Source organism: Pomacea canaliculata, linkage group LG4 (assembly GCF_003073045.1).
Source record: "Pomacea canaliculata isolate SZHN2017 linkage group LG4, ASM307304v1, whole genome shotgun sequence".
NCBI classification, from domain to species: Eukaryota; Metazoa; Mollusca; class Gastropoda; order Architaenioglossa; family Ampullariidae; genus Pomacea; species Pomacea canaliculata.
The window spans coordinates 28243000-28269242 of NC_037593.1; the positions used below are offsets into that span (position 1 = coordinate 28243000).

Genomic DNA, 26243 nt, shown 5'->3' on the forward strand with positions numbered 1-26243 from the left:
GGTTTGCGGTTTTTTACAGACGTCAGAAGATATGGGAGAAATAAAACTAACCTGTAAATTTCAGCCTCAAAATCCCATCCGTTAATTAATTATCCGCTACGTTTCGCACCTGCGATCAACGATCCCTGATAACTGAACTATGTCACACTAGTGCACTATTCACAAGGTTGCCAGCAGTCAACACCAATCAGAGAGAGAGAGAGAACGAGTGACCGTTTGGATTATTCAGACGGTGACGGTCTCACCTTGTTGAAGCAGCACTATGATCGAGGGCCAATAAGACTAAATAAAGGACAACGGTCACTTGTCTGACATCTTCCTCATCGACAATGGCGTTAAGAAAGACTGCGCGTCATCGTGTCCACACTCTTTGCCATCTTTAGCCATAATGCTCAGAAAAGCCAAAGAAGATCTGTCAGAGGGTATCTACATCACAGTCAGCACTGCACTGATGGGAGTGCATTCGACTCCCGCCACATCCAAATACACATCAACACCATTGAAAAGCTCTCCTCGCCCTCCTCGCCTGAATTGTCTCAGGAAGTCCTCGGGCTGATACAGCCTCGTTATCGAAAATCCTTGTCTACTATAAGAAATGTAGGATTTTTCAAACCCTATCTTGTTTTTGGAACAACTAATATGATCCAGCTTTAAGAAGCTGGGATAGGAAAATGGGACTTGACAAATGGAAATGTGCATGAAGTGAGAGAAATTGTTCCATACATCTGAGTGTCGGATATACGGGTGCAATAAGAAGTGGTTAGATGACAAGTTGAGCCACATTATGTGCCTTCATTTTATATTCTACACTGGTGTGGTGACTGCACTGGTCGGTGATGTCTTACTCGTTTTGATGATAAGTGATGAGAAGATTGTAATGGCTTGAATACGTTTCTCTCATCTACATAAAAATACTTAGTAGTTTTTTTTTCTCTCTCTCTCTCTCTCTCTCTCACACACACACACACACACGCACACACGTGTACAGGTGCAGGGATGATGATTGTCACCTGTCGGCCTCCGTAAGGCCTATCGATCTTCACGCACACAGACCATCGCACACGTGCGCATGCCCAGACCAGCGACTTCCGTTTTGTGGAAGCTGGTCATTAAGCCTCTTACGTTGGCGAGTGTCCAGCATCGTGCCAGTCTTGCTGCAGACAGAGCTTGTGTTTGGATGGACGGCTTCATGGCAGGACAGTGGACACATTGACGGTATCGCTACATTCATCTTCTTCACATTGATAACATTTGTCTTCTTTTTCTTTTTCCCTTGAATTTTTTTAATTTTTTTTAGCGGTTTCTGTATTTCTGTACCTTAATGAATATCCACTTACCAAAACACTTTGTTATTATTTACTTTAATTAGTTTCTCTTTAATATGCTTAATTTTTTTAAGTTTTCTTAAGTTTTTTCTTGAAAATATGAGTAAGAGAATTTTTTAATAATATTATATGCACATCAGAGAACACACACACACACATTTTAAATTTACAGTGCACGATAAGTGGAATTGACTTATCGTAAAACACAACGACTGTCGAATATCAAGAGGAGCTGTTCATACCTGAACAACCCCATCATCTCGAGTTTCTGTGCTCGATGTAATGGCTCTTGATGGGGCGGGGTGAGGGCAGGGTAAAGAGATGCAGGAGCTCAAAGCTATTGCCGAAAACTGGAAAAGCATTCTATATGTATAAGAAAAGTTAGAGCCCACATTTGAAAAGACTTTTCGAATTCTTTAACAGCTAATCGTCTGAAAACGGACTTCATTCCTCCATGTTCACTTTCCGTTGGAGATGCTGGTAGTGTTTATAAAGGTTGTATGTTCTATACGTTCTATTGGATTAATCTGGAATGACATTTCGGGAAGTTAACGGTCGCAGGTATGTCCTGTTGTGCATGTTTGTACTGCCTTTTCTCTTTATGTCTTCATTGTGGCAGACATAAATGTTCTGACATATCAAAAAAGTAACGGGCGTTATTGGTACACAGCTTGTGAAAGAACTCAATAAAAAGCTATCTGTATTTGACAGAACTTTTTCTTTGGTATTCTTTGAATTTTTTCTTTAATTCTTCGGTATTTCTTTGTTTTGTGACAGGTCTTTGTCGTGACATCTTGGGTGACTCCACAAAAAGCGACCTCGGATGTAGGCACTGGTACCAGTAGAGACAGGGTGACCATGAAGAAAATGACAGGAGGTGGACACGTTCACGGATCGGACTATGTGCAAACTTGGAAGAAAAATTCGATCGAGGAGCATCGTCTGCAAGACAAACTGCGAGATCTGGTTGCCAAGCGCAACAGTTGCATCCAGCACCTCTGTGAAAAAGAAAAGGAAGTGCGACTCAACGTGAAGTCGCAGGGAAGGCTCGGGACTTCAAGACTCCCTCAACAGAAAAGCCTGGAGTCGGATGGCATCCTCACTGACACATCATTTGTGAGCTATGAGTAAGTGGACATTTCTGTCATTTTAAGATGGCCTGGTGGTGGGGTCGACGACGACGATGATGACTATGGTGATGATTAGTAGTAGTAGCTTAAGAAGAGCAAATGAGTTATGTGGATGTGATGGTGGGTTGGGGGTGTTCTTGATCATTTGCTGACATTGGTTCCAATTACATATATTTCCTTCCAATTCAGTCGCCAACGGCGAGCCTCGCTGCAACTGGACCGTCAGACTCTGAGCACCATCAGACCCGCGGACGCCCGCACCAACGACATGAACGACCCATCATCATCGTCTCCATCATCTTGTCATCGTCGTCGTTTTTCTATTCACCACGAATCTACTAGCATGGGAACGTGGTTCGGACCGGGCCTGGCGGAGCACAGCAGCACGAGAGACGCCGGGTCGCGACAAAGACGAGGCAGTCTGGACGGAAGTATACCATCTGGCCTGACCTTTGGTAGTCCTCCAGTCAGAAAGCAAAGTCTGACCCATGGGTTTGGTCTACAAAAATCAATGGACACAACGTCCCAAGTAGGTGCAATTTATCTTTTGGAGGTCGCCGGTTCGATTCCTTGCCTGGGCCTGTTGTTTGAAAACATCCTTTTCTCCCCTCAAATGTGTGTATCTGATTTATCGAGGAAAGAAAAAATACGGCGGAGGAAGAGGGTTAGCTTACGCATTGTATGCGCTGTACTTTAGAGACAGTGGACCACTTTTATTTCCCTGCCCTGATAGCAATCGAGTTAAACCTCTTTTCGTAGACAAAAAAATCTATTAAAAATATCCGCTTCCAACATAAACAACCGGGAAAACCATGGACCTAAAAGTGCGCGCGTGCTGTTTTGATGCAAAAGCAAAAATAGCTTGAGGTGAAGAGTATGTTGACAACAGGTAGAAATGCTTGCAGAAGACGAAATCAATAAGCAATTTCCTGTCTTTATTGACAAGAGCGGCAGCTTCTTTCGTGCCACCAACGCTGTCGTAGCTCGAATTAATGCTTTTGCAATTGCTGAGCCGATTCTGGAGCACTAAGATGTTGGTTTAAATGAGTTACAACGACAGTGGAACAATCAATCCCTCTCTTGATCATGTCCCTCCAGAGGTGGACAACAAAAGGTTTAAAGAACACGCTGTTAAATATTTCTTTTTTTTTTCTCTCTCTCTGCATCTAAATATTGTCGAGGTCAGTTGGTCAATCCAAAAGTTAGGATGACCTGTGCATGATGCAAGGGAAAGTATTTTTAGAATGCAGGCTGGTTTGTTTCCCTTTCTTTATTTTCCCACCTTTGTGTCTTGTTTTGTATTCGTGGTCCCACGACTATATATAGACGCCTGATGGCATGCCAAAAATCGAAGCAGGGAAACGGAGATTTGTTGACTGACTGGCTGAGAGGCAGACTGGTTGATTGATTTTAGCAAGCATATCTGTATCCTTGAAAACCTATAAAACAAATTGGTAATTATATTTCTCTGTGAATTTTTTTTCTCAGGGTTCCTCTCCTTCAACACCAGATTCCAAATCACGAGATGGCCATCACTTCGTGTTCCCGCCACCAGCTTTGCCGCCATCGTCACATTTACGTCCGAGTCAAACACCAAACTCACAGTTTCTGCGAGATTTCAGCGAGACCGGTGGCGCCACCCCTCTGACCTTTTCGCCTCACGCATCGGGTGCCTACCATTTCTCCAGGCACAGTCGGAACTCCCCAGCGAAAAATTTGCTGCCAGGAATGGCTGGACACCGGAAGCCAGAGAGCGGAGGCAACAAGATGGCCATCATGCATCACGTGATGCAAAACTCCGCCATCTTTGCCATGGCGGGTGCAGAAGAGAAGGACCGTGCCACGAACAAGTAGCACAGGCTCGCAGTGTCCTGTATACTAGCTGTCGTGTTAGCTCTGTGTAATGTGGATGTAGAAGGTACCTAGCCTCGGTCAAAATAACCAGTCAAGTGCCTAAAATACGACATCATCTTAAAAAAAAAACAACAAAAAAAAAACAAACAAACAAATTTTTTTAATTCATTTTTGAGGAATTAAGACTAGGCTTTATTTTATTCGAAACTGAAACGTAACACCAGGTTGGTGAGCACTGGCTTTCCACGATATTTCGTCCACCCGACTTTAAATCCCAGTTTCCCTGTTCTGTCTGTCGGTTGAGTGAAGGTAGTGGGGTGAAGGGGTGAGTCCCTCCCTTACAGCCATACCCTGCCAGCCACCACCCCTACCTACAACCTCCTCCATCCTCTCACATTAATTGTGCATTCTTGTTCAGAAGCGATTGCATTATACTTTCTTACGGGGTGGATTACATGCAAAAGGCTTTCAAAGCTATTTGAATATGGATTGTGCAACCGCCTTGATGAAAGCTAGGTCAGGTCATGTACAGGTCAGAAAACCCATTATCGAGTGTTAAAAACAACCCCTAAAATAAATGCGGTATTACATTTTCAGAAATAAAAGGTATGGCGGTAAGATTGCAAATATTTCTCCCAGTATTGTTTCTGAAGTATAAAGACTGCTTCTCTGTCCTTTTTAGGAAGTGTCGTCATAGAAACCATATCTGTACTTAGCTATTACCCAAAGAAATCCCTCACACCCTCAGCTTTGTTCAGACATCCTGGAGTTAGATTACACTGCCGGGTAGTGGAGACCTTTATCAAATGTAAATATGCATCGTCTTGTTTATTCATGTTTGTGAAAACACTACAACATTACTGTGAGATTTCAATGTAGTCAGATTCTTAACATTTTTTCAATATTTGGAGAAAAGAACTTAAATATTCAGTTTGTTTGGTGTTCTTATTGAATATTTGTGGAGTAAAATCGTGCAATTGTTGTTTTGTTGTCAGGTGACGAGAGTTTTCAATGTAATTTAGTGTTGCTTCTAATTGTAGAAACTTTTATACCCACCCACCCACATCTCGCTTCGTACCCACAGTCCTAGCTGACCAGGGTTAGGTGGACAGGTCTTGATGTCCACAGCACCAGGTAACAGTTCTAAAAGGTTAGGTAGACAGGTCTAGATGTCCACAGCACCAGGTAACAGTTCAAAAAGGTTAGGTGGACAGATCTTGATGTCCCCAGCATCAGGTAACAGTTCTAAACGTCTACAGCAGCAGGTGTGTTGTGCAGTTCAGTACATTCACATCACCAGGTGACAGATATGCACACCTGCAACACCAGGTAACAGCAAGCTAATCAACAGGCTTTATAGCCCGCGGTCTTGTAAATCTCATCTCAAGAGTTTCAAAAATTTGGGACAATGGCTAGGGAAAAATATTACTCTTTGTCCTCAATGAGTTTTAAGTGACAGAATGTAGGAGCTGGTAGAATTTAGGACTGAGGAATGTTGCTGGCGATGGGTATACAGGGCGTAGCTTACTTTGGAGGTAAGTCTGTTCTCAATGACATCTTGTGACTGGACCACCCCCTCAGCCCCCTTGTTTACACACCGCCGTCATATACTTGATGTTGTGTGGTAAAATATTATCTACTCATATGGAATGGACACCAGCACTGACAAGAGTAAAGTCATGGCCATTGGCGAGTGCCTTAAGTACTTGAGACGTCCACCATCTCCAGACCTGCTCCACCACCAAGACCTTAGTCTCACCCACTGTACAACCCCCTAACCCTTCCCCCTTCCCATCCCACCCATATTTCTAATGACTAACCGGGGTAAAGGCGAAAGACGGGTACATGGGATGGGAACAAGTACAGTGCGCACGTGCCGTTGACCTCCCGACCTCTGGCCATCTTGGCATTGTAGTCTTCAGCTTAACTGCATGCAGTCACGCGGCGTACAGTTGCACTTAATTGTCGTGCATCTTGCTCACCCCAACAGCATGATTGTGGCATGATTCTCTGTGGGTCTGCCTGGAAGTTGTTGTCGATATCGTCAACCACCGACTACGTCGCCAGTGGGTCGTGACGACGTAATAGTCTTCGAACAGAACACGTTCCAAACAGCGGTTATTGTCAGTTATTCAATGCGGGCGGCTGTTTTGTTCTGTGTATACATGGTGTAAAATAAAAACACAACAAAAGCTGGTGAACAGTTATTGTTACAATGTGAAAGGAATTTTTTTTCCCAGAGTTATATAAATATATGTCAAGAAAATCTAAAGATAACATCGGTAGATAAAGTTTGATGGGAAACGGGATCATTTTTAAAAATCTTCCTGTTGGTAAGTGCCAGCCGAAAAGCTTTGCTTTTGAGATATTCTGTAAACTATCTAAATATCTTCAAATTTCACGTGAGCTTTCCTCCTAAAAGAAGACATAAATATAGGCAAACTTGTCAAGATAAGTACGGACGTGTAAAAAAAAGAGTGTACCTTTATCGTGTATCATTCGATACTATTTTGCAACTATTTCTGAAAGATGTTCCGGTCTGATTACCTCAGTATACTAACCCAACCATGACCCTAGCAACAAAAGTGATGGCAGAAACGACAAAATCTAACCAAATGCACTTTAAAACACAAAAACGAATAAATTTAATTAACACTCACTGAGGTCGGATTACAAAATATATAACTTTGAAGTTTTCATTCAATGCAAAGACATAACCGCTGGATATGATAACAAGACTTTATGTCAGGTGTATGTAAAGTTCATGTAGACATGACTAAAGTAGGTTAAATTCTTATCCTCTCTCTCTCTCTGCTATAGGTACCCTTGCACCTATTTCCGACCTACATTTCAAGGCCTTGTGTGCACTGACCACCTCAGGAGAGTGGATTGTGTAATGTGAGGTTTGGGGGGAAGGGGAGGAGAGGGTAATTGGTTTACTCTAAGCATACAAAATGTAGGAAATTAAATCTCATTATGACATGAAACAAGATACGAGACGAGGTTTCAAACTCATCTCGAGCAGGTACATGTAATCGAAAAAAAGTATACAGGCTGTCACGAGGGAGAGTCAAGATCACCCCCGACTGACGCATAGGTCTAAAAATAAAGTCCACAGATGGAAATGAAGCCTGCTTGCACGTGGACTGTGTGGCAAACTGGAATGTTAATCAGTTGCCGAGCATGTGACGCTAGTAAATTCTGCTAGAAAAACATTGTTGTTATCAGGTATGGCTCAGTAGTAGCTTGGGGTGGCCGAGCAACTTGTGGTCCAGTATTCTAGCTACTGTCTCCTGCACAGCCAAGTGTAGCCACTGAAGGTAATATATATAGAAAGTAATAAATATATATAAACACGATCTATCTTGGACAAAAGAATGTTTAATTCAGAGTACAGACAAGACTGTGTCAAGACAGACAAGCAAACAAATCGACAGAGAACAACAAAACCCAGACAACAAGCAAAACGGTATCAGGTCATGACCTCGTAATTTCTCATCGTGTGCGAGAAGGAAATGCTTTACATGCATGATTTGCGATTCCAACAATAGGTAGTTAGAACTAAGGAAGGACTAAGAAACTTGTTTCTTTTTTTATCTTTTCGCAATTTCTCTTATTTGTCTATATGAAGCTTTGTCGTCTGGTGTCTGGATTTATCCCCCCCCCAACCTGTACCCATTGATGCTACTTTTCTGTCATCAATTTTTAATAATATTTTTTATTATTTGCATCTTTTAAATCTCTTCCTTTAAAATCTGTACTTTTTTTGCTAATTTATTAAAAATGTTGCGATTTCCTTTAAAACTTTCCACAGATCAAGAGAGTGCCCCAAGTGCAATGACCGAAAAAGAGAGAGAAGCAACCTTTTACCCGCAGCAAACAGCATCACCACCCCAATATCAGACCAATGTGGGTAGAACGGTGGGAGTCACCTCTCCAGCTGTCCCAGGCACCTATGGAAGCAGCCAGGTTGGAAATGGAATGTATCCATCAGCAGCGGCGACCGCCACCGCGACGACGACGTCTCCTCCAGTGAATCCAGTGCAGATACCCTATCTGGAACCTCATAAAAAGTCTCTGCTGGAAGCTTATCTGCTGTGCATACCGCTGGGCTTTCTGGGAGCCCATCACTTCTACCTGGGTAGGTGCTCCAGAGCTGTAAGTAAGCCTCAAATAAAAGGCATTCTGTGAAAAGCAGTAACGCCATAAACAATAAAAATAATGATGATGATAAGATGATTACGATGATGATGATGAGGAGGAGGAGGAGAAGGGGGGGGAGGAGGAGGAGGAGGTTTACCATTTAAAATTGACATTTATTTCGATTTATTTACACAGCGATTGAAGTCAGACTATAAGCGCTTTGTAAACAAGTAGACATGACAATGGATGGATGCAGTTACACTATCAACAGACATCACATAGGTCTTACAGAGTAACTCTCAATCATGTCACAAATGTATAACACACACCCACACACACCCAGGGGGCCTCTGCCATTTCAGATGTATTTCGCCTTTTTATTTTTGCTGCCATCTGCATGTAGTAAACATCTAACGCTTGCGACACCTGTAACTGATGTGCCGGTGATTTATTGCGTTGTGTAGTTCACGTGCATCATATGTATTCCACATGTACATATTCTACATTCAATATTTTATAGTACTGTATATTTCTATATATATATAGTTTGTATATTTTCCGTATAGTTTGGTGTATCCCCCGTATAGTTCTTTATCTTGGCATAATATTTGTTGTTTTCCGTACATTGAAGATATTTCCAGAAAATTTAGAGTATTTTCCGTATATTTAACGCATAATCCTGCAACTAGCGTCTATTCCGTATATTTGACGCATAATCCCGCGGTTTTCACATATTTTTTCTGATGCGCAGGTCGTCCTGGCTTTGGTGTGTTGTACTTCCTGACCCTCGGCCTGATGGGCTGCGGCTGGGTCGTCGACATGTTTCGGCTGCCGTGTCTGGTGCAGCAGGTCAACCGCAGGAACAAAGAGAAAGCCGTGCAGCTGGCGGAGACCCGGATGCAGCGACTGCAGCAAGGGCTGAGCGGCGCCGTGTACCCGTGTGCGGAGCGGGACCCGAGAACTCTGGCCGATGCCTACGTGTTGTGGTTTCCTCTCGGCCTTCTAGGTAGGGTGGGCCACCCACACCGATGATGCACCTGGAGGTTCTTGGCAGAAGTCTCTCTCTCTCTCGCCCGCGCGCTCACACTCTCTCACTCACTGAACCACTGCTCGTATTCCTGCGTATCTATCCTGCTATCTTTTTGTGTTTGTGTTCGTTCGTATCGTAAGGATATAAATAAAACAATAAAACAGGGGTATAATCGAATCACTATTTGGTGAGAGGTGAGGGTAGAGAGAAAACGGGGGAATATATCATCCATAACTAGCGAATCCTTCCGCCACCAAGTGCAACTGGCAGTTAACGAGATAACGGGTGGCGCGATAATGAGATGAGACTTACAATCAGACCCACAGCTAGATAAACCCATTTACAGAGTTCTGGGGCAGTGTTGATGAAGCGAGGATAAGTCGTTGCCCATGGTTTAGATGGGGAAATCAAAGAGAAACTTCTTGTCTACGTAGACGCTGCACTCAGTACTTTACTTCATCCCGGGGAATCTTTGCTTTATAACTAGGGTCTGCTTACCCTTCATTTTTTTTACGGGACATTTAGTTTCATAAATGCGGTCCGTTGTGGTAGTAAAGGATGGAACAGGGTAGGTTAGTGGAAAGGGCGCTGTACTTTCTGTCTTTGGAACTTCACTCATGTTTCCAACCCTCAGGTGCGCACCACTTTTACCTGCGGAACTACGGCTTCGGCGTTCTCTACCTGTTCACCTTCGGCCTGCTGGGCTTCGGGTGGCTCATCGACCTGTTCCGGATGCCGCACCTCGTGAAGATGGCCAACGACAAGACAGCTCAGCGTGAGTACCACTCGTGCACGGCGCACATCCTGGCCGTCAGTCCCGCGGGTCTGCTCGGGGCTCATCACTTCTACCTGAACCGCCCTCTGTGGGGCCTCCTCTACCTCTGCACCTTCGGCATTGTCGGAATCGGTAAGCGGAAATTTTCCTTTCTTTTTTTCTTTATTTATTTCTTCACTCTTTTTTTTTTTTTTTTTTTTTTTTGTGTGTGTTTTTTTTTGTTTTTGTTTTTGTGTAATTTTGTTCATTTTATTATTATTATTTTTTTTTGCTTACTTCTTTCCTTCCTTTATTTGTTTTTTCACATTTTTATTTATTTATTTATTTGTTCTTTCCCCTTTTCCATCTTTTTAATTTTTTATTTCAAGTTTTTCATTCATTTATTCGTTGTTTCTTTCTTCTCAATTTTTTTTAAAGTAGAAGGGAGTTTCTCCTTTCTTTTGCTTTTGTTTACACTAAATGAAGTTCAGTTTATCAGTAACTTAATAATTGTTTTACTGAAGATATATATCAAAAAGAAAATTACAGTAGCGTGGAACGAAAAGAATGAGCTAAACTCAAAAGGAACTTAAAAATCAGCTTTTATATCCTTGATCTGTCTGCAGGGTGGATCGCTGACTGGTTCCGTGTCCCGGCCCTCGCCCGTCGTGCCAACCAGGCCGCTCGTGGAGAGACGGACCCTGAGACTGTGTACATGGACGACGCGTACCTACTGTGGTGTCCACCACTAGGCCTCCTCGGCTTCCACCAGTACTACTTGCGTCGACCCTGCTGGGGGGTGGTGTACACTCTGACCTTTGGCCTCTTTGGCATCGGCTGGCTGGTGGACCTGTTCCGTTTGCCCTTCATGGTCCGAGACTACAACGCCAGAAAGGATGACGTCAGAAGGAAGCTTGTCGACAGGCTGTCGTCACCAGGTGGCGCCGTAGCAGTGTTTCACGGGATCGGGGGCAACGAAAGGGTCACGACCTTCTATGGACAGTGCGGATATCAAGCGGGTGGCCCGGTCATGGTAACGGTTTCTCGCGCGCCACCCAGTGCACAGCAAGCAGGTGGCCCGGCCCCGCTGGCACCGATTCCTCAAGGACCGGTTGTGTATGGGCACCCCGGGTACCAGAATGGCGCCTACGGTTCAGCCTTTGCGTACCCCGGTCCCTACCCCAGCTATTACACACAGCCGAGCGGACTACAACCCCCAGGAGCTGAGAGTTTCGGTATTGTTCATCCACCCGCTTACACCCCGGAGGTCACAAGCAGCCCAGGTAGGTAGAGAACATATAAGTGTGAAATAATATTTTTTTTGTTTTTAAAGAGGCATGGAAAGGGGAAAACATTATGTATCGTGTTTATGCTTCAGTGACCTGAATGCAAGTCATGTGATTTTGTGACAAGGAAGGCAGAAGCAGTAAAATCAGTAAACATCGTTATGTTGAAAGATTAGAGAGCATATATACAAACTGGAGAAAATATTTGACAGTCGTCGTTTTAGTCTTTTTTCTTTTTTTAAAAAGAGTTCAAATTTCTCGTAGCTTTATTATAATACCTGTGTTAAACATAAGGCGTGTGTCTTACAGGACTGAGTATCGAACCTGTGTATATCAGGTTTTAATTAGGAAGAATATTTCTGAGACCTAACAGTAGAGAGATGTAAAGCGTTTTGTGGTGTTAGTTATTGGTTTAAAAATAAATATTGGTGGCATTTTCTTTTATCGCTTCTTTCTTCCTTGATCTCCTCCCCTTCCTCTCTCTCTCTCTCTTACGTAGATCTGATGTTATTTCTGCTCTGTTATTTCAGCTCAACCCGCCATAAGCCCTCCATCATACGAGGTGTCGGTTAAGAAAGACCTCCAGTGACACTACCCTCGCCCATGAAACACGAGACCAAGGAAAAACTGATCCAAGGGAGGCAAGCTATCCAAAGAAGAACGTATTAAAGAAAACGGAATTCTCTCCCATGACCAAAGTCCTTTCCCTCAACGCCCTCCTTTTAAAATAATGATAAATTCATGGCTCAGCATATCAAAGAACAGAGAGTAAGGATACACACTGGAATGTCTAGCTTTAGAGAAAAATAGTTCGATGGGGAGAAGTTTCTCATCAGGTAGGCGTCAATGTTCATGTCTCATTCTGCGAATGCGTGACAAATCAGTCTTAAGCCGTTGTTGTTTTTTAAGCACGTTACTTATCATATAATTTAGTTGTACTATTTTGATTTTTAGATAATCTATTTTGCTGGACGCGTGAACGGTGTTAAAGTGAATTCTCGTGAGGACACAAACATGTACCTGAATGTACACGTGTAAGAGAATGTGCACACGGCAGCGAGCCTGTCACTGCGAACAAGATAAAATATTTGTTCCTTGTTTGTTACCAATGTAAAAGAAATGTTTGTGTTAGACATTTTTATGTGACCTTTTTGGTATGCACTTAAACTCTTGTTTGGGAACATCCTGTGGAACGTGTCTCATGCTAACCTTTGAGATGCTTGAAGTACTATTCACAAGATGGATGGGGTTGGGTGTGTGGGTGGTACTGCGTGGCAAATTTCATGCACAATTGCAGATCGTAGTATTGTCAAAAAATTGAAAATCTTATTGGTAGAATAAAGCTTGTAGGTTCTAGAACCTTTGTCGATGGTTTATTGATAAGCTTCCAGCGGTGTCGTTGACCTGCAGTATGAGAGAGAGAGCAAAAAGAAAAAGAGAAAGGAAGGTCATGGAAGTAAGAGAGTACGATACATTATGTTGATGGAATGTGATATATAATGTTGATGGAATGTGGTTTATAATCAAGAAATAATTTAGGTTTAAAAATCTCATAAACAAGTTTTATTTTCCGTATGCCTTCCAGAACAAAACAGAATGAGATCTTTCGTAACTAACACCAAAACTAAAAAGGAGTTCAGTGGCAGGAACATCCCGCCATATTGTAATTAAATAAACGGGGCAGTAATTGTGTCGTCCCTTTGTTCACAGGGTGACCCACAGTTTTTACAATAATGAGCAGCACGTGTTCAAAAAGTGTTTAAGTTAATCACTTTGCAATCATTGACTATATTGTGGAAGTAAAAGTCAAACTCAAAGTGTTGAAGTTACGGAAATTGGGGAGGAACCGACAGCAAGATGGCGCCGACTGCACGTGAAGACGTGTGGCATAGACTGGACACAAGGCATGAGGTGTGACAGCAGAAAATGGACTTTCATTCGGCACGAAGTCAAGTTCAAACAGCAATCAGTAAACAGTTCGTTGAAAAACGTCTTCAGATTGTAAAACATTGATACTCAACAGGTGTGTAGTCAGCAAGACTCGGGTTAAACATTTTTGGACTCATCATCCGAAGATTGCAGGGATGAAGTAACATGAATCTGGTCAGACAGATAACGAAGCCAGCCACACTGAGTTCCGGGTCAAAAACAAATAAAGAAACAAATACACACGTGAACAAAGTACGGCTTAGCGGGGTAACACCTGTACAAGAAGTATTGACACCTGGGAGCATCAGCCTGGACCTTGGTACGAGATCGCGAAGCTCGTCGGCAACACTGGGTTCATCAGCAAACTCTCATGACAACTCAAGGCACTGACCTGCAGAGAAATAAAGCAAAGAGAATGAGCTAGAACAACCACCTTGCTTGATGCCCTGGTATTACAAGTTTAAAAAAATGATTTGATGTCAGCAACATAATAATAATAGCAGCATATGTAGAGTCTACATGTCTCTGTCGGTCTTTTTTTTTCTCTCATTTTTTTGACACATACACATACATATACAACAACACACACACACACACACACACACAACACACACACACACACACACACACACACACACACACACACACACAAACGCACGCACACACTCTGCTCGTGCATTAGCGATTAAAGCGATTGCCACCGGGATTGTGAGAATCGCAGGCTAGAGGTTCAGGTCTCGGTCCTGGCAAACACCATTTCTGGATGTAGCTCGTAATTACCATGCCGAGTGCTAGCTCATAGTCTTCAATTTCTGATTTGAATGAAACACGATTCAAACTCAAGCTAATACAAATAAATTACCCTCTCTTAGTCTCCCTTGCTTTTCACATCCTCATCTTTTGTCTTTCTTGTCCTACACGCTTATAAATCCAACTGTCAAAGACTCGGACTAACCAATACACAGACAGGCGGGGAAAATGATGGAAAGGATGAAAGAAGCACTGAAGGAGAACGGTTTCAATATCTCCATTTATCTGCGACTAATCTTGTCTAGCGCCTACACTTCGCGATAAACAGCACCACGTCATCTATATTGATGCTCAACAAAGAAGCCAAGGAGCAAGAAACAAAGAAAGGGAAACGGAAAGAGAAGACAGAGTGCTGCAGAGCGAAGTCGCACACCCCAAAGTCTTCCCCGTTTGGGAAAAAAAAATTATATCATCTTTGATTAACATCACCAGGACTCCTTCACAAGAACAGACGGTGGTGAAAACAAAGACAACTTCTTGGGAGGCTGGGACTGCAGGATGTGGTGGCCCTGCCTGGCAGCCTTTCTCTGCATCGCAGTTCTACAGTGTGGAGGTGATGAACCCCATTTACTGGTCCCTCCCCTGTCAGGACTACCCGAAGTATACGACGACTTGAAACAGAGGAGCAAACACATCGACTACTACTATATGGGGAAAACAGAAGGAGGTTGGTGAAATTTTTTGAGGCTGTTGCAGTTTGGATGAAAACATTGTGAAACATGGACTTTAAAAGTTGTTAGTAGCTATAATCATTTTTGACTCAGGGGAAGAGAATAGTCTTTTGGTTAGAATTTATACTTCCAAGACTGGATTTACGATGCAGGATATATAAGTGAGAGTCTGGTTTTACAATGTTAGATAGCTACATACGGGTTTTTAGAGGGGTTGGAATGGGGAGAAAAGGAGAGAGGGGAAAAAAATGAGATGATTTGTTAATACTTCTGTCACCAATCCCCGTGAAGATTTGGAAATCCCTGTCCTCGTGCTCTCGAAAGACGCTCGGGAAAGATCGCTGGTTGGAGTCCCCAAGATCTGCTTCTTTCCAGCAGTCAGCCCAAATGAGGTGGGGAGATCATCCATACCACATCCACTAGTTAAGCCCTCATCTAACATCAGTCCTGCTATCAACCTCTGTCATCTGCGAACATCAGCTGAATCATCGTCCATCAACCCTGCCATAAATCCAGCAATCTTCTTGATGTCATCACTGTCGCCGTCTCATCATCTGAGTTCATCGTGCTTGTAATATTCCATCTGTTATCTGATTTCTATTTTGTCATCTTTCTTGTAATATCCATTCTGTCAGCGCAGTGAGCTTGCCTGTTGGCCAGGAGACTGTTTTAAACAAATCATCATCACCATCATCATCATCACCATCTGCTTCTTCTTCATCAGCAAGTTTCTATTACACGGCTGTCCAGTAGTTCTGGATAAGTGGTCACTCACAACTTTATCTTTCGTCGAATAGGAAACTTGCTTTGCTGCTGGCTCTCTCTTTCTCGAGAAGAAGAAGACTTAAAATATGCTGCTGGCTCAATGCATGCTTGACCTCTGACCTGGTGCAGGGCTTTTCGCGGAACCTGATGCTGCAAATCGTCTGGAAACTCGCGAAGCAGGAAAACCAGCTCATCACCTCGCTTATCACCCAGTTTGCCCTGCACACTGTGATGACCATTGGCATCCAGAGTGATGAGATGTAGGTCTTATTGCCTGTCTGTTTGCTAGCTTGTCTGCTCGTCTGTCTGTCCTTTTGCCGGACTGCCTGCCTACCTGTACCTGTCGTTGTCTGTCTGCTTGACTTACTGTCTTTGTTTCCTCTCTATCTTGTATATTCTCTCTGTTTTAAAGAAAAGTTTGTGTTGATTTCATCTTCCCTCCCTGCCTCCAGCGACTTCAAAGGTGTGTTCGACATGTTTCCCCCCACATTTCTGGAGTCTGAACCGCCGGAGTTCTCCCGAATTGCTGCAGAATGGTTAATCAAGACCAGGTGCCTCCTGACAATCGCGTTCGGTGGTTATGGCAGAGGTGTCGCCATTCCTTTCTTCAGCGACCCAGGTTAGCATGTGTTATCGTTTTATTTTTAAAATATTATTTTCTATATATAGTCATGATAGTGTTGTGTTGAGTGAGTGTAAGACAACATTCGAATTTGATGGATGGATTGATTGATTGATTGAATGATTTTCTTTCTCGCCATGGACAGCCGATATCTATGCATTCAATGCTGCTGGACACGTTATTCGCGATAGGAGGGAGCTAGAGAAAGAAAGTAAGAAAACCGTTAACCCAAAGCTCAAAGACTACGATGAAGATTATACTCCACCCGAATACGATGGCTCCATTATCCAAGATATCCCTATCCAGAACATTCTAGAGTCCTCGTTCCTGACACCTGCAGACAGGAATAGAACCAGACGGTCGTCCACCTCCTTGGGGTCTGATGGTGACGGCCCACGAGGTAAGACAGGTGAGGACAGGTGTGTGAATGCTAGGTGGGTGAGAGAGACAGAGAGTAACGAGAGAGACAAGGAGAAAACGGAGAGAAGAAGTGTGTGAGAAGAGAGATTCAAGTCCATGTCATGATGTCCTGTGGTTTGCGAGATGAAAAGAACAGAAAGACCAGAAAGTGGTGCAACATATACCACTGGGTAGAACAATAAACATCGACGTTAGCTCTAAAGGTGACACTACATCTGACGTCACGTCTAAATATATATATATCTGACATATTGATATTAAACTCTGACATTATCTATCTACATTCTCTTGCACGTCGTACGTCCGTCAGTCCTCAACTCTGAAACTGCCGAAGACAAAAAGACCTGGGCACAGAGAAAGTCACGTGACAAGGACCTCACTGGCTCAGGGAACTCGGCGACCGGAACTGAACACGCGCTCAACGGAAACAAAAATGGAAGCGATGCCATGACACGGCGCCATGGCAACGGGAGCCAAAGCCTTGACAACATCACCAGCCCCGACGATGGCGCGTACGGAAAAGCGAAGCGATCCCTTGAGTTTCCGAGAGGTGGGGTCTGGGGACCTGGGGACCGGGAGGTGGGCTTCCAAAGAGGTGGTGGAGCTTCGGAAGAGGGTGATGGGAATAGACGAAGTCCTAGAGCTCCTCCAGGAAGGGGAAGACCTCCCAAAAGAGACAAAGAGAAAGACAAGAGAAAAGATAAAGAAAAGAAAAAAGAGAAAGAAAAGAAAAAAGGGGATGAAGGGAGCGAGGGAGAGGTAAAAGTGTGCTTGAACGACACACGCACGCACCCACTTCCGCCCTTTTATGCGCCTGACCACGAAGACCTCGTCTACCTCGCCAGCAAGTTCTCCGACGCCTTGCAGTCCATACACTACCCGCAGTGCAGCCTGGACGACAAGACCGTCTGCCTGCCATTGAACAACACCGTCTTCACCGGCCGCACCTGGAGATACGTGGCAGGTGAGCGGTAGTCCACCTCCTTGTTTCCAACAAAACCCTTCAGTGTTTCGTGTCCTGTACTATCGGGTATGTCGCACTTTTAGCAAAATAGGATTTGAAAAAAGGTTGAGGAAAAAGAACAAGAACAAGGACAAAAGCAAAAAAACAATAACGAGACAAAGCAAAAATAAAAAAGCCAAAAATAAAAGACAACCAAAAGAAAAAATAAATAAATAAACAGAAAAAACAAACAATAAGAACCAAAAAAAGTCAGAATCAAACAACTACCAAAAAACCTAGAAAAAACATTAATCAAAAATAAAAAATAAAAAGAAATGAAAACAAAAATAAACGACATAAAAACTTACAAAAAAGATGAACAAAATGGCAATGAACAGCAACAATAACAAAATATAGCAACAAATACAAAAAAAAAACAACAACACAAGAACACAACATAAAAGAAAAACAAGAAGAAAAAAAAAATCAGAAAGCTTTAGACTAAACTTATTTACTTTACTACTCTGCCACCCGCCTCTGTTTATTTACCCTGTACCCTTGTCAGTCAGAAACAACTGGATTTTATTTTGTTGTTTATTTGCGGGAGAGGACTGGGCAGATGCCCCATAGTCTTCGAGCTGTAAATAATTAACGGCATTATTTGTATGTCATGTCGGACAGGTGGCCTGGCGGACTTCGCCTACATGAAGGCGGGGACACTACCCATGACGATCTTCGCATACTGTGCCAGCGATGTCACCGGCTTTGGTTTAAATCCCAGTGTCTTCGACCAGGTCGTGGACGGCTTGACATCCCTCATCCTCTCTACGCGCTACGGCACGTGACCCTTTCTCCTGTCATTTTATTGGCTGTTTTTCCGCCAATAGGAAGATCAGTTCAAGAGGTCATACTTCAAAATCACGCGAGTCGCAATAACGGAACTAACAACCGATTGCTCTGCCGTTGCAGGTGTGCGAGGGATAGTCAAGAACACCAAGGACGAACCCTTGATCAACGTGTCCTACACCGTTCTGGGTCGCGAACAGGTTGTCATGACGACAAACGAGCACGGGGAATTCTCGCGTCTGTTGTTGGGCAAATACACCATTCAGGTAAAAACCGTTTTCCGAGGAAAGATCCTGAGCTTGAAAAGAGAATAGGCTTTTCTGACGAAACAGCTAGGGTAACCCCTGATGTATATTTCGGGTAAGTAAGACTCAAGGGATAGTGTAAACAATCTGTTGACAGTTCCGCAAGGACGGCTACCACGTGGCCAACAAGGTCTTCGTCATGCCGGACAGGGAAATCCTCCTCAGCAACGTGACGATGTACAGGTTGGACGAACGCTCCCCTGACCACAACAAGGACGAGAACGAGGACGAGGACCAGACCAGGAACGGCCACTCCATGCCGGCTCTCGCTGTCGCTCCACTCGTCGCTGGCCTTCTGCTCTACATCGTCATCGTCCTCCACGATGACTGACTGTCCTCGTCGCTCAACGTTGCTGGTGGCCTTTCGGTCACGTGACCGGACACTGTCGTGCGATGAGGAGAAAGTCGCTACTATCCTCCTTGGAGAAGGGTTTAACCTGACTACACAACCCGGGTGTAAACATACGTTCACCGTGTAAACATAATTTTTTGTTGTGTAAACATTTGTTTACCGTGCCAACATTTCTTTGCTGTGCATAAATTTCCATGACAACGTGTTTGTTTTGCACAAAAAACTCATGTGGCAGGTGACAATATTTGTTTATTGCGTGTAACCATGGGTTTATCATGACAGCAAATGCGTATTATGCGTACAAATCCGTTCAACGTACTCAGAGGGGTGTTTATCAGGAGTTAACATGCATTTATTGTTAGTGGGTAGACATCGTGACTACATACACGAGTTTCGTACGTACACACGTGACGTGTTCGTGTTGCTTTGAGACATGTTTATAGTCTGTAAACACACGCCTAGCATGCACTAATACCTGTTTATCGTGTGTTAGTATGTTTACGATGTTAAACGACGCGTGTATCATGGGTAAGTACAGTTTTTTACGTCTGTATATAAATACGATAAACGCATGAATGTCTGATAAACTCCTGTTTATTGTGCCTGTGCGCTCTGTTATGTCCTCAAACATTTACAGTCCCTCTCTTAGAGAAACCTAGCACACACACACTGATTCCATCATTGGAGGGGTGACATCCTTCTTGCCAGAAGACACATAATCACGAGTTTGGAAATGTTAAAAGACTGAAATTCGTCATCGAATTGGAAGCAGAAATTTGTGAAAATGTACGTGGAAATAGAATAATTAGAACTGTTTGGAAATACTTCATGGAAATTAATAAAATGTTGTTTTTAAAATACGTTTTACTCATGCATTCACTTCTAAAGCACTTGCGCAACACTCGAGGAGCTTTCCAGGGAAAAGAAATGAGTAGAGGAGGAGGTTAGAGGAGGTTAGGTCCCCCGCGGACTAGCTTTAGCTTGTTCGATACCCGTTTGGCGATGCCTGCTTTTTCCAGTTGACATTTATATGTTGACTGGCTCCGTACAGAGTTAGCAAAGAAAGGCAGGACTAAAAGATGGATTATGAATGTCTGTCTGTACAAATATGTGTATTATTTATAATTGAGTATATATGAGTGTATATGAGTATATATGAGCAAGCATAGAGGGAGGTAAGTAGAAAAATAGGCACACATGTAAACAGTAATACGTAAACAGTAATAGCTAAGTATAACTACTTCAACATCAAGTTGATGTACCACCAACAATGCTTGACTTACCTGCCCCTGTAGGGTTGGAACACACTGAATCTCGGCAAGGGCAGGTATCGACCCCACAGTCTGTCGGTGAATCAATAAACCAGTCAATCAATATGCAGACACAGACACTGTCAGATAGGTACAACATAGGCAGATGGCGGGGAACATTGGCAGAAAATAGTATGACTGAGAGACAGACAGACATTTACCTGGGATAGAAAGATAAACGGATACATAGGTAGACAAAGATATGATTAGAGATAGGTAGACGACTACTGATATTGGAATGGAAGGATCAACTCACAAATACGTGACACGAAAGACAGGAAGGAAGGTAAAAAAGAAAAAAAAAGAAAGAAAAGAGAGAAAAAAGAAAGGAAAGAAAAACTGTAATTCACAAAAAAAGGACAGAAAAAAAGTTATGGGCCAAAGAAAGACAGAAAAACGAGAGAGAGCAACAAAAAAGCAAACAAGAAATAAAAACGCTAGAACAAAACAAAAACAAACAAACTAAATGAAAGAACAAAACAGAAAATAAAGAATCAAACACATAAACAAAAAGAAAGCAAGAAAAAAAAAAGATAGAACAACAACAACAAGCCTCACCATCTCCTGCAGCAGGACGCAGACGACACTGCACGGCTCTGAAGCAGCAGAAGAAGGTCGTGTCCAGACACTGAGAGTCCTTTGTGCACTCGCCGACGACGACTGGCGTCGTCAGTGATGTCGTTGTTGCTGACGTAGCGGCGGCTGTTGACGTCGCCTTCAATGTTGTGTAGAATGGCGACGGCGACCTGTTGGTGGTCGTCGTCCTCGCGGCTCTGCACAAACCTGTGAGTGGCAAACATCAAAGGTGTGTGAGCATCTGGCGAACGTCACGCGCTGCTGTCACGTGACGGGCGAAGGGTCACGTGGCTTGTTTGTTTGCTTGCTTGCTTGTTTGTTTGTTTGTGTTTTTTGTGTTGATACCTAACCTTTTTTGTTGTCTCGCGGTGAAGCCATGCACAGTAACCCAGGCGAACAGGGACAGGTGACAGGCAAGACTTTGTGCAGGTAGAACCCCAGGAAGCAGGCTGCAGAGAAAATTTTAAAGTGGAATCGCTTACTAGGTGATCTAAAAATAAGTTATTTGAAAAAGAAATCGGATGCACTAAAATAGTTGTGTTGATGTTATTGTTTGTGAGATACCAGAGGCCTGTGGTGCCTGCTGTAAACTATCGAAACATTATGAGAAGAATATATCTCATTCAAAGGATAAACATTAGGATGCTGGAAGATAGATAGTCATAATAACAACAAGAATAACGAATTTCCTAAGCAGATTATAAAAAAATTCTGTTTGGAAATTTTTATCTACACTTAAAAATATTGGATGAGGAGGAGGAGGAGGAGGAGGAGGAACAACAATGACAAAAAAATCAATGAGAGAGCTTAATAATAATAATAATAATAATAATAATAATAATAATAATAATAATAATAATAATAATAATAATAATAATAATAATAATAATAATAATAATAATGGGTATTTATAAAGAGCAGCACCACGACCAAGACAGATCGCACACCAAAGAAAACGATTTTGAAGACTGTTTACAACGGGACAGAGAGAAGAAACGATGAAAACAAGGAGGAAAACTATTTACTCACAGTCGCCCTCCTTGCCGTAGCCGCTGCACACGCCCCGCTTGTTGTGGTACCAGTCCACGCGACAACACTCTCCCGGCATGCACTGGGCGTCCGACAGGCAGTGACGTCGCCGCACGCACAAACCTGTCAGCCAGTCAAACCCTTCGATAGATGGACGTGCGACCCGATTTGACCAATCAAAACATTTGATATCTGAATGCGCAACGCTAAGCAACCAATCAGACGTCACTAAGTAGCTAGAGAGAGAAAATTTAATTCGACAAATTATTTCTAAGATAATGTAAAGCTCATTAAAAGTACACATCTGTCTCTGTGTGTGTGTGAGAGAGAGAGAGAAAGAGAGAGAGTTGTTAAATCGACAGATAAAGATTCTCCTTACATTTATTTTAAATATCGCAGCAACCAAGATGATGACGAAAAAAAGGAAGACAATGATGATGATATTTATGAAGAAGACGAAAAAAGAAACAATAAAACTAGCAATAAACCTATTCCTGATAGTGGAAGCTTGTGTAATATAATTATAAAATTACAATTACAATAATTACAATACAAAAGTTCAAAAGGAAAGAAAAAGATAAATTCACTATTTAAAAAAGCAACAGAACAAAGCTAAGCGTGTAGGAGAGGAGGACCATACCTTTGCGGAAACTCGCAAAAGAAATTTCTGTTCCTCTGTGGGAAGCGAACTTACGAGTGTTTGTGTCACGTGCCTCGCAATGGCCCTCCACAGAGAAACTGGCGTGTGACACCTCCATCTGGCAGCAGAAGCCGGGGTTGCAGTCCTCATCCCCGCAGCACAGGCGGCGGTTGAAGAGCCTGCGGACCCCGCACACGTTCCAGAAAGGTACGAACCCCGCCCCCTCCTCCATGCTGCCGGCGCCAGGGATGGCGGTCTGAAGACAGAGATAGAGACAGAGATGCACGTGACTGCTGTGAGTGGGTCACGTGAGCGCACGAGCTCACCAACTGTGTCCATCTCTCCCACGTCTAGAAGTATTGTAGTTTGAAGTGTTTCCAGACCAGTCATAGTGGCACATTCATTTTTTAAAATTATTGTTTGTACTTAATAATGACAAAATGATGCATTGACTATTGTTTTCACTGTTTATGTTTAATAATTAACAATACAGTAATTATAAAGTACTCACTCTTGATACAACCATTCATTTCGCGAAGTACTTACTCAGATCTGCTCACGCACATTTCCCACAGACCAAAAGAATGACAAAAGAAAAACTTCTTTTTATCCTTTCTCTATTTTTCCCCCTTTTTTGGAGGGGGAGTATTATACCTCTCCTTCTTTTGTGGAGGGATAGAGTTTGGTATGGTTTTTTTTTTAATCTCTTTCTGCCAGGACACAAGACACATGGCATTGACGATGACCAATAACAAGACAACCTCTGTTCTCTTTTTCAACAACATCCTGTCAAAATTTTCCGAACGTGAGACTTCTGGAATGATTTATGTTTGAATTCACAATTTTTTTTAGGCAATACTTTATGGGACAGCTCAGACCTTGCAGGGACCGTATTCATGAAGCTGAGGTACATCGTTGTCCCGGGAAATTCAAGAGCATCCATCTTGTCTCCATAACTAGTCCAGACTTCGCAGACAACAGTTTACTCCTCTGACCCTAGTTATAAAGCAGGTGGCAACGATTCACTGAGGTAAAGTAACATCCTGCAATACCTGCCGTGTGTGGATACTCTATTGTAACTACAGCAACAAGAGAGTTTGTTCTTGATGTTCCAAGTTTACTCCTGGGCAACGACTTACCCTCGCTTCATGATTGCGGCCCCTGTTTTACTACAGCAACTAAACAACATTACATTTTTTTAAAAGCAACAAGGAAGGTTATAAAAATGTCCGATTCCTGTCAAGGGAATTTTGGATGAGCTCACATCACTAAAGCAGTCGTCTTCATTTCAATTTTTTTAGTTTCCCGTATTTTGAAAGAAAGATTTTTAAACAAATTATGGATGAGCTCCGTCACCTCCTCTCTTTAAAAAACTGGCTATTTATAGACATTAGAGTGGTTGTTGAGAGGCTGTGAGCAATGACTGACAACTTGATGCTAAATGCCCGGATCTTGAATGCACCGAACACTTTTACTGCGGGGTCATAGGCCTTGCAGGTGTGAGAGGAGAAATTCATACATTAAGTTCAGACTTACATTTCATTTTTTATTCATTTATATGTGTATATCCACATGATACTTAACTTACATGTCGGATTCGCTGAAGATTGATTGATTGATAGATTAAAAAGCAATTAAAAATTTCAGACATTCCTACTTTCTTATAGGGTACACAGCATGATGTGAGAAAGTTAACGATTGAGAGGAAACAAGAGAGAGAGAAAAAGAAAAAAAAAGAGAAACAAAAAGAGACAGAAGTAGAAAAAGATAAAGAAAGGCTAAGAACTGGGTTTAGAAGATGAAAGCATAACTGCTCGTAAGATGGTACCAGTTGAAGAATGAATGAAAGAACTAGTAGGTAATTATGTAAAAAAAAAAAAAAAAAGTTGATAAGAAAAACATTGTAAATGAGTCATAGGATCCTATCAAGGAGACATTGTGTAGACAACACTTTGACACAACAGGAAATAAACAAAAGGAATAAGTGGACAGCAACAGAAAAATAAACACAGAAAAGAGATATGTAAGAACACAAATGTGTGTTTTTGTAACAAGACAATGACACCATCCTGGCAGTGTTCAGTAAGTAAAGACTTGTGAGTACAACTGTGGAATATGTTACATAACCACAACCACAACCATAACAATTTAGGGGAATTTATGAAGAAGAGTTGTATTTGGTATTAGTAGAACTTAGAATGTTGACAAAAGTTCATTATTCTTCTAGCAAAAATTTTTAATTATAAATGCAGATTCCTGAAATCCATACCAACAGTGGATAAGTTTAAACCTTTTCTAAAGTCAAGAGAAATATTATGTCATCTATTAATAGCACAGTCATGTAATTTCTTAAATAACGGTATTATTTGGAATTTAAAAGTAACTCGGGGTAGTCTCCAGATAACTGAGAGTAGGGTGAGATGGCAGGTTAGTAAACTTTTGCCTATATTGTAGCAGATAGATTGCCTTATTATTTGCTATTCCTGTTATGTTATGTGTATATTATGTTGTGTATATGTATGTTGCTTACATTTTGAATTATTTATGTATGCATTGGGAAATAAAAACTTTAAAAAATATGGTATGGTGAGAGACTGGCACACAGTAAATTTTCAACTGCTAAAAAATTCGAATGATGTGAAAATTACGTACGAAGAAGAATATGATGAAGACTGCAAAGAAGAAATAAAAATACAAAAAAAAAATGTGAAGGAGAGCAGCAAAAATGTGTTCAATGTTTGCTCACCGATAGCAACGCAAGGATGTAACAGATTCGACCGGTCCACATCGTGTGTTTATAACACGACCACTTGCAGGCGACGACAGGTAGCAACCAACCGTCGACAGGTAACAACTCACCAGTCTGTCTAAAAAAAGTGTCACTCTTCCTGACAACGCCAGACGTTGACAGGTGAAAACAGGTAACGACTCACAAGTCTGTCTAAAATAAAACTTCCCACTCAGGGACAGGAGTCGGCAGGTAACAACAGGTAACCCAAGAGTCAGTCAGCGCACGTGCTGTTGTTGTTTACACCGCCACAAAACCAACAACAGGGGGTCAAGTCTGCCACGTCCACGTCTCCAGAATCAGATGCCGACTTGGGTGAAAGCAGGTAAGTGTTTGGTGGAGTTTAGCCAGTACTCCAGCCACTCTTTTCAAGAAAACAGGCCAAGTCAACTTCAAAGGCCACCTGGCGGTTCGTGCACCCTCCCCGACACGCATGGCCGGACACAGTCACTTGCAGCGCGAGGTGATGCGTGCACGCGCGTCAAAACGGGTTAAAGACCAACATGAGCGCAAAATTATTGGCAACTGCGCCATTGTAAGATACTCAGCTTAGTTCCAGAGGTTGCAAACATCGAGCTTGGGCAGAAAAGGTCAGGGTCTCAATTACTGGGATGTCACAAAAGTAGGTTTCATGACAGTTCATTAGCATACGATCAAAGCTCACTCATTGGCCACCGTGTTCGGTGACGCAAGTAGTTAGAATTTAGGGGAATAT

The 26243-nt window shown here is 42.6% G+C and overlaps 4 protein-coding genes across 6 annotated transcripts; 3 read left to right on the forward strand and 1 right to left on the reverse strand.

Moving 5' to 3' along the window:
* Positions 1–973: 973 nt before the first annotated feature.
* Positions 974–5338, forward strand: LOC112562364. Its single transcript, XM_025235602.1, has 4 exons — positions 974–1215; positions 2103–2452; positions 2645–2984; positions 3944–5338. Exons 2-4 carry the CDS (start codon positions 2184–2186, stop codon positions 4307–4309), a joined length of 975 nt encoding a protein of 324 aa, XP_025091387.1. The 5' UTR covers positions 974–1215; positions 2103–2183; the 3' UTR covers positions 4310–5338.
* A 2146-nt stretch (positions 5339–7484) lies between these two features.
* On the forward strand, positions 7485–12881 carry LOC112562592. Its single transcript, XM_025235916.1, has 6 exons — positions 7485–7629; positions 8124–8450; positions 9204–9458; positions 10117–10389; positions 10863–11519; positions 12053–12881. The coding sequence occupies exons 2-6, from the start codon at positions 8147–8149 to the stop codon at positions 12109–12111; spliced, it is 1548 nt and encodes a 515-aa protein (XP_025091701.1). The 5' UTR covers positions 7485–7629; positions 8124–8146; the 3' UTR covers positions 12112–12881.
* Positions 12882–13070: 189 nt separating this feature from the next.
* Positions 13071–26032, reverse strand: LOC112562594. Of its 2 annotated transcripts, none has more exons than XM_025235918.1 (7): positions 25487–26032; positions 22795–22996; positions 22101–22223; positions 21422–21520; positions 21054–21278; positions 20469–20528; positions 13071–13842 (listed from the first exon to the last, which is right to left on the reverse strand). In XM_025235918.1, exons 1-7 carry the CDS (start codon positions 25526–25528, stop codon positions 13820–13822), a joined length of 774 nt encoding a protein of 257 aa, XP_025091703.1. In that variant the 5' UTR covers positions 25529–26032; the 3' UTR covers positions 13071–13819. The 2 variants fall into 2 exon arrangements, with proteins under 2 accessions (XP_025091703.1, XP_025091702.1); XM_025235917.1 differs by having other exon boundaries at positions 22741–22996.
* LOC112562591 lies at positions 14324–20316 on the forward strand. Of its 2 annotated transcripts, none has more exons than XM_025235914.1 (9): positions 14324–14928; positions 15224–15324; positions 15827–15957; positions 16150–16316; positions 16465–16728; positions 17050–17703; positions 18364–18519; positions 18652–18794; positions 18931–20316. In XM_025235914.1, exons 1-9 carry the CDS (start codon positions 14760–14762, stop codon positions 19162–19164), a joined length of 2019 nt encoding a protein of 672 aa, XP_025091699.1. In that variant the 5' UTR covers positions 14324–14759; the 3' UTR covers positions 19165–20316. The 2 variants fall into 2 exon arrangements, with proteins under 2 accessions (XP_025091699.1, XP_025091700.1); XM_025235915.1 differs by having other exon boundaries at positions 14325–14928; positions 16465–16719; positions 18931–20315.
* Positions 26033–26243: the final 211 nt, after the last annotated feature.

Bases quoted from the DNA above. Each gene is read 5' to 3' on its own strand.
- LOC112562364 (XM_025235602.1), top strand. From the start codon at position 2,184: ATGAAGAAAATGACAGGAGGTGGACACGTTCACGGATCGGACTATGTG. The intron at 2,453-2,644 runs GTAAGTGGACAT...CTTCCAATTCAG, and splicing joins ACATCATTTGTGAGCTATGA to TCGCCAACGGCGAGCCTCGC. The intron at 2,985-3,943 runs GTAGGTGCAATT...TTTTTTTCTCAG, and splicing joins CAATGGACACAACGTCCCAA to GGTTCCTCTCCTTCAACACC.
- LOC112562591 (XM_025235914.1), top strand. From the start codon at position 14,760: ATGTGGTGGCCCTGCCTGGCAGCCTTTCTCTGCATCGCAGTTCTACAG. The intron at 15,958-16,149 runs GTAGGTCTTATT...CCCTGCCTCCAG, and splicing joins GGCATCCAGAGTGATGAGAT to CGACTTCAAAGGTGTGTTCG. The intron at 18,795-18,930 runs GTAAAAACCGTT...ATCTGTTGACAG, and splicing joins TGGGCAAATACACCATTCAG to TTCCGCAAGGACGGCTACCA.
- LOC112562594 (XM_025235917.1), bottom strand. From the start codon at position 25,528: ATGTGGACCGGTCGAATCTGTTACATCCTTGCGTTGCTATCG. The intron at 21,279-21,421 runs GTTAGGTATCAA...TGCCACTCACAG, and splicing joins ACCGCGAGACAACAAAAAAG to GTTTGTGCAGAGCCGCGAGG. The intron at 13,843-20,468 runs GTAAGTCAAGCA...ATTTCTCTGCAG, and splicing joins TTCCAACCCTACAGGGGCAG to GTCAGTGCCTTGAGTTGTCA.
- LOC112562592 (XM_025235916.1), top strand. From the start codon at position 8,147: ATGACCGAAAAAGAGAGAGAAGCAACCTTTTACCCGCAGCAAACAGCA. The intron at 9,459-10,116 runs GTAGGGTGGGCC...TCCAACCCTCAG, and splicing joins GTTTCCTCTCGGCCTTCTAG to GTGCGCACCACTTTTACCTG. The intron at 10,390-10,862 runs GTAAGCGGAAAT...ATCTGTCTGCAG, and splicing joins CTTCGGCATTGTCGGAATCG to GGTGGATCGCTGACTGGTTC.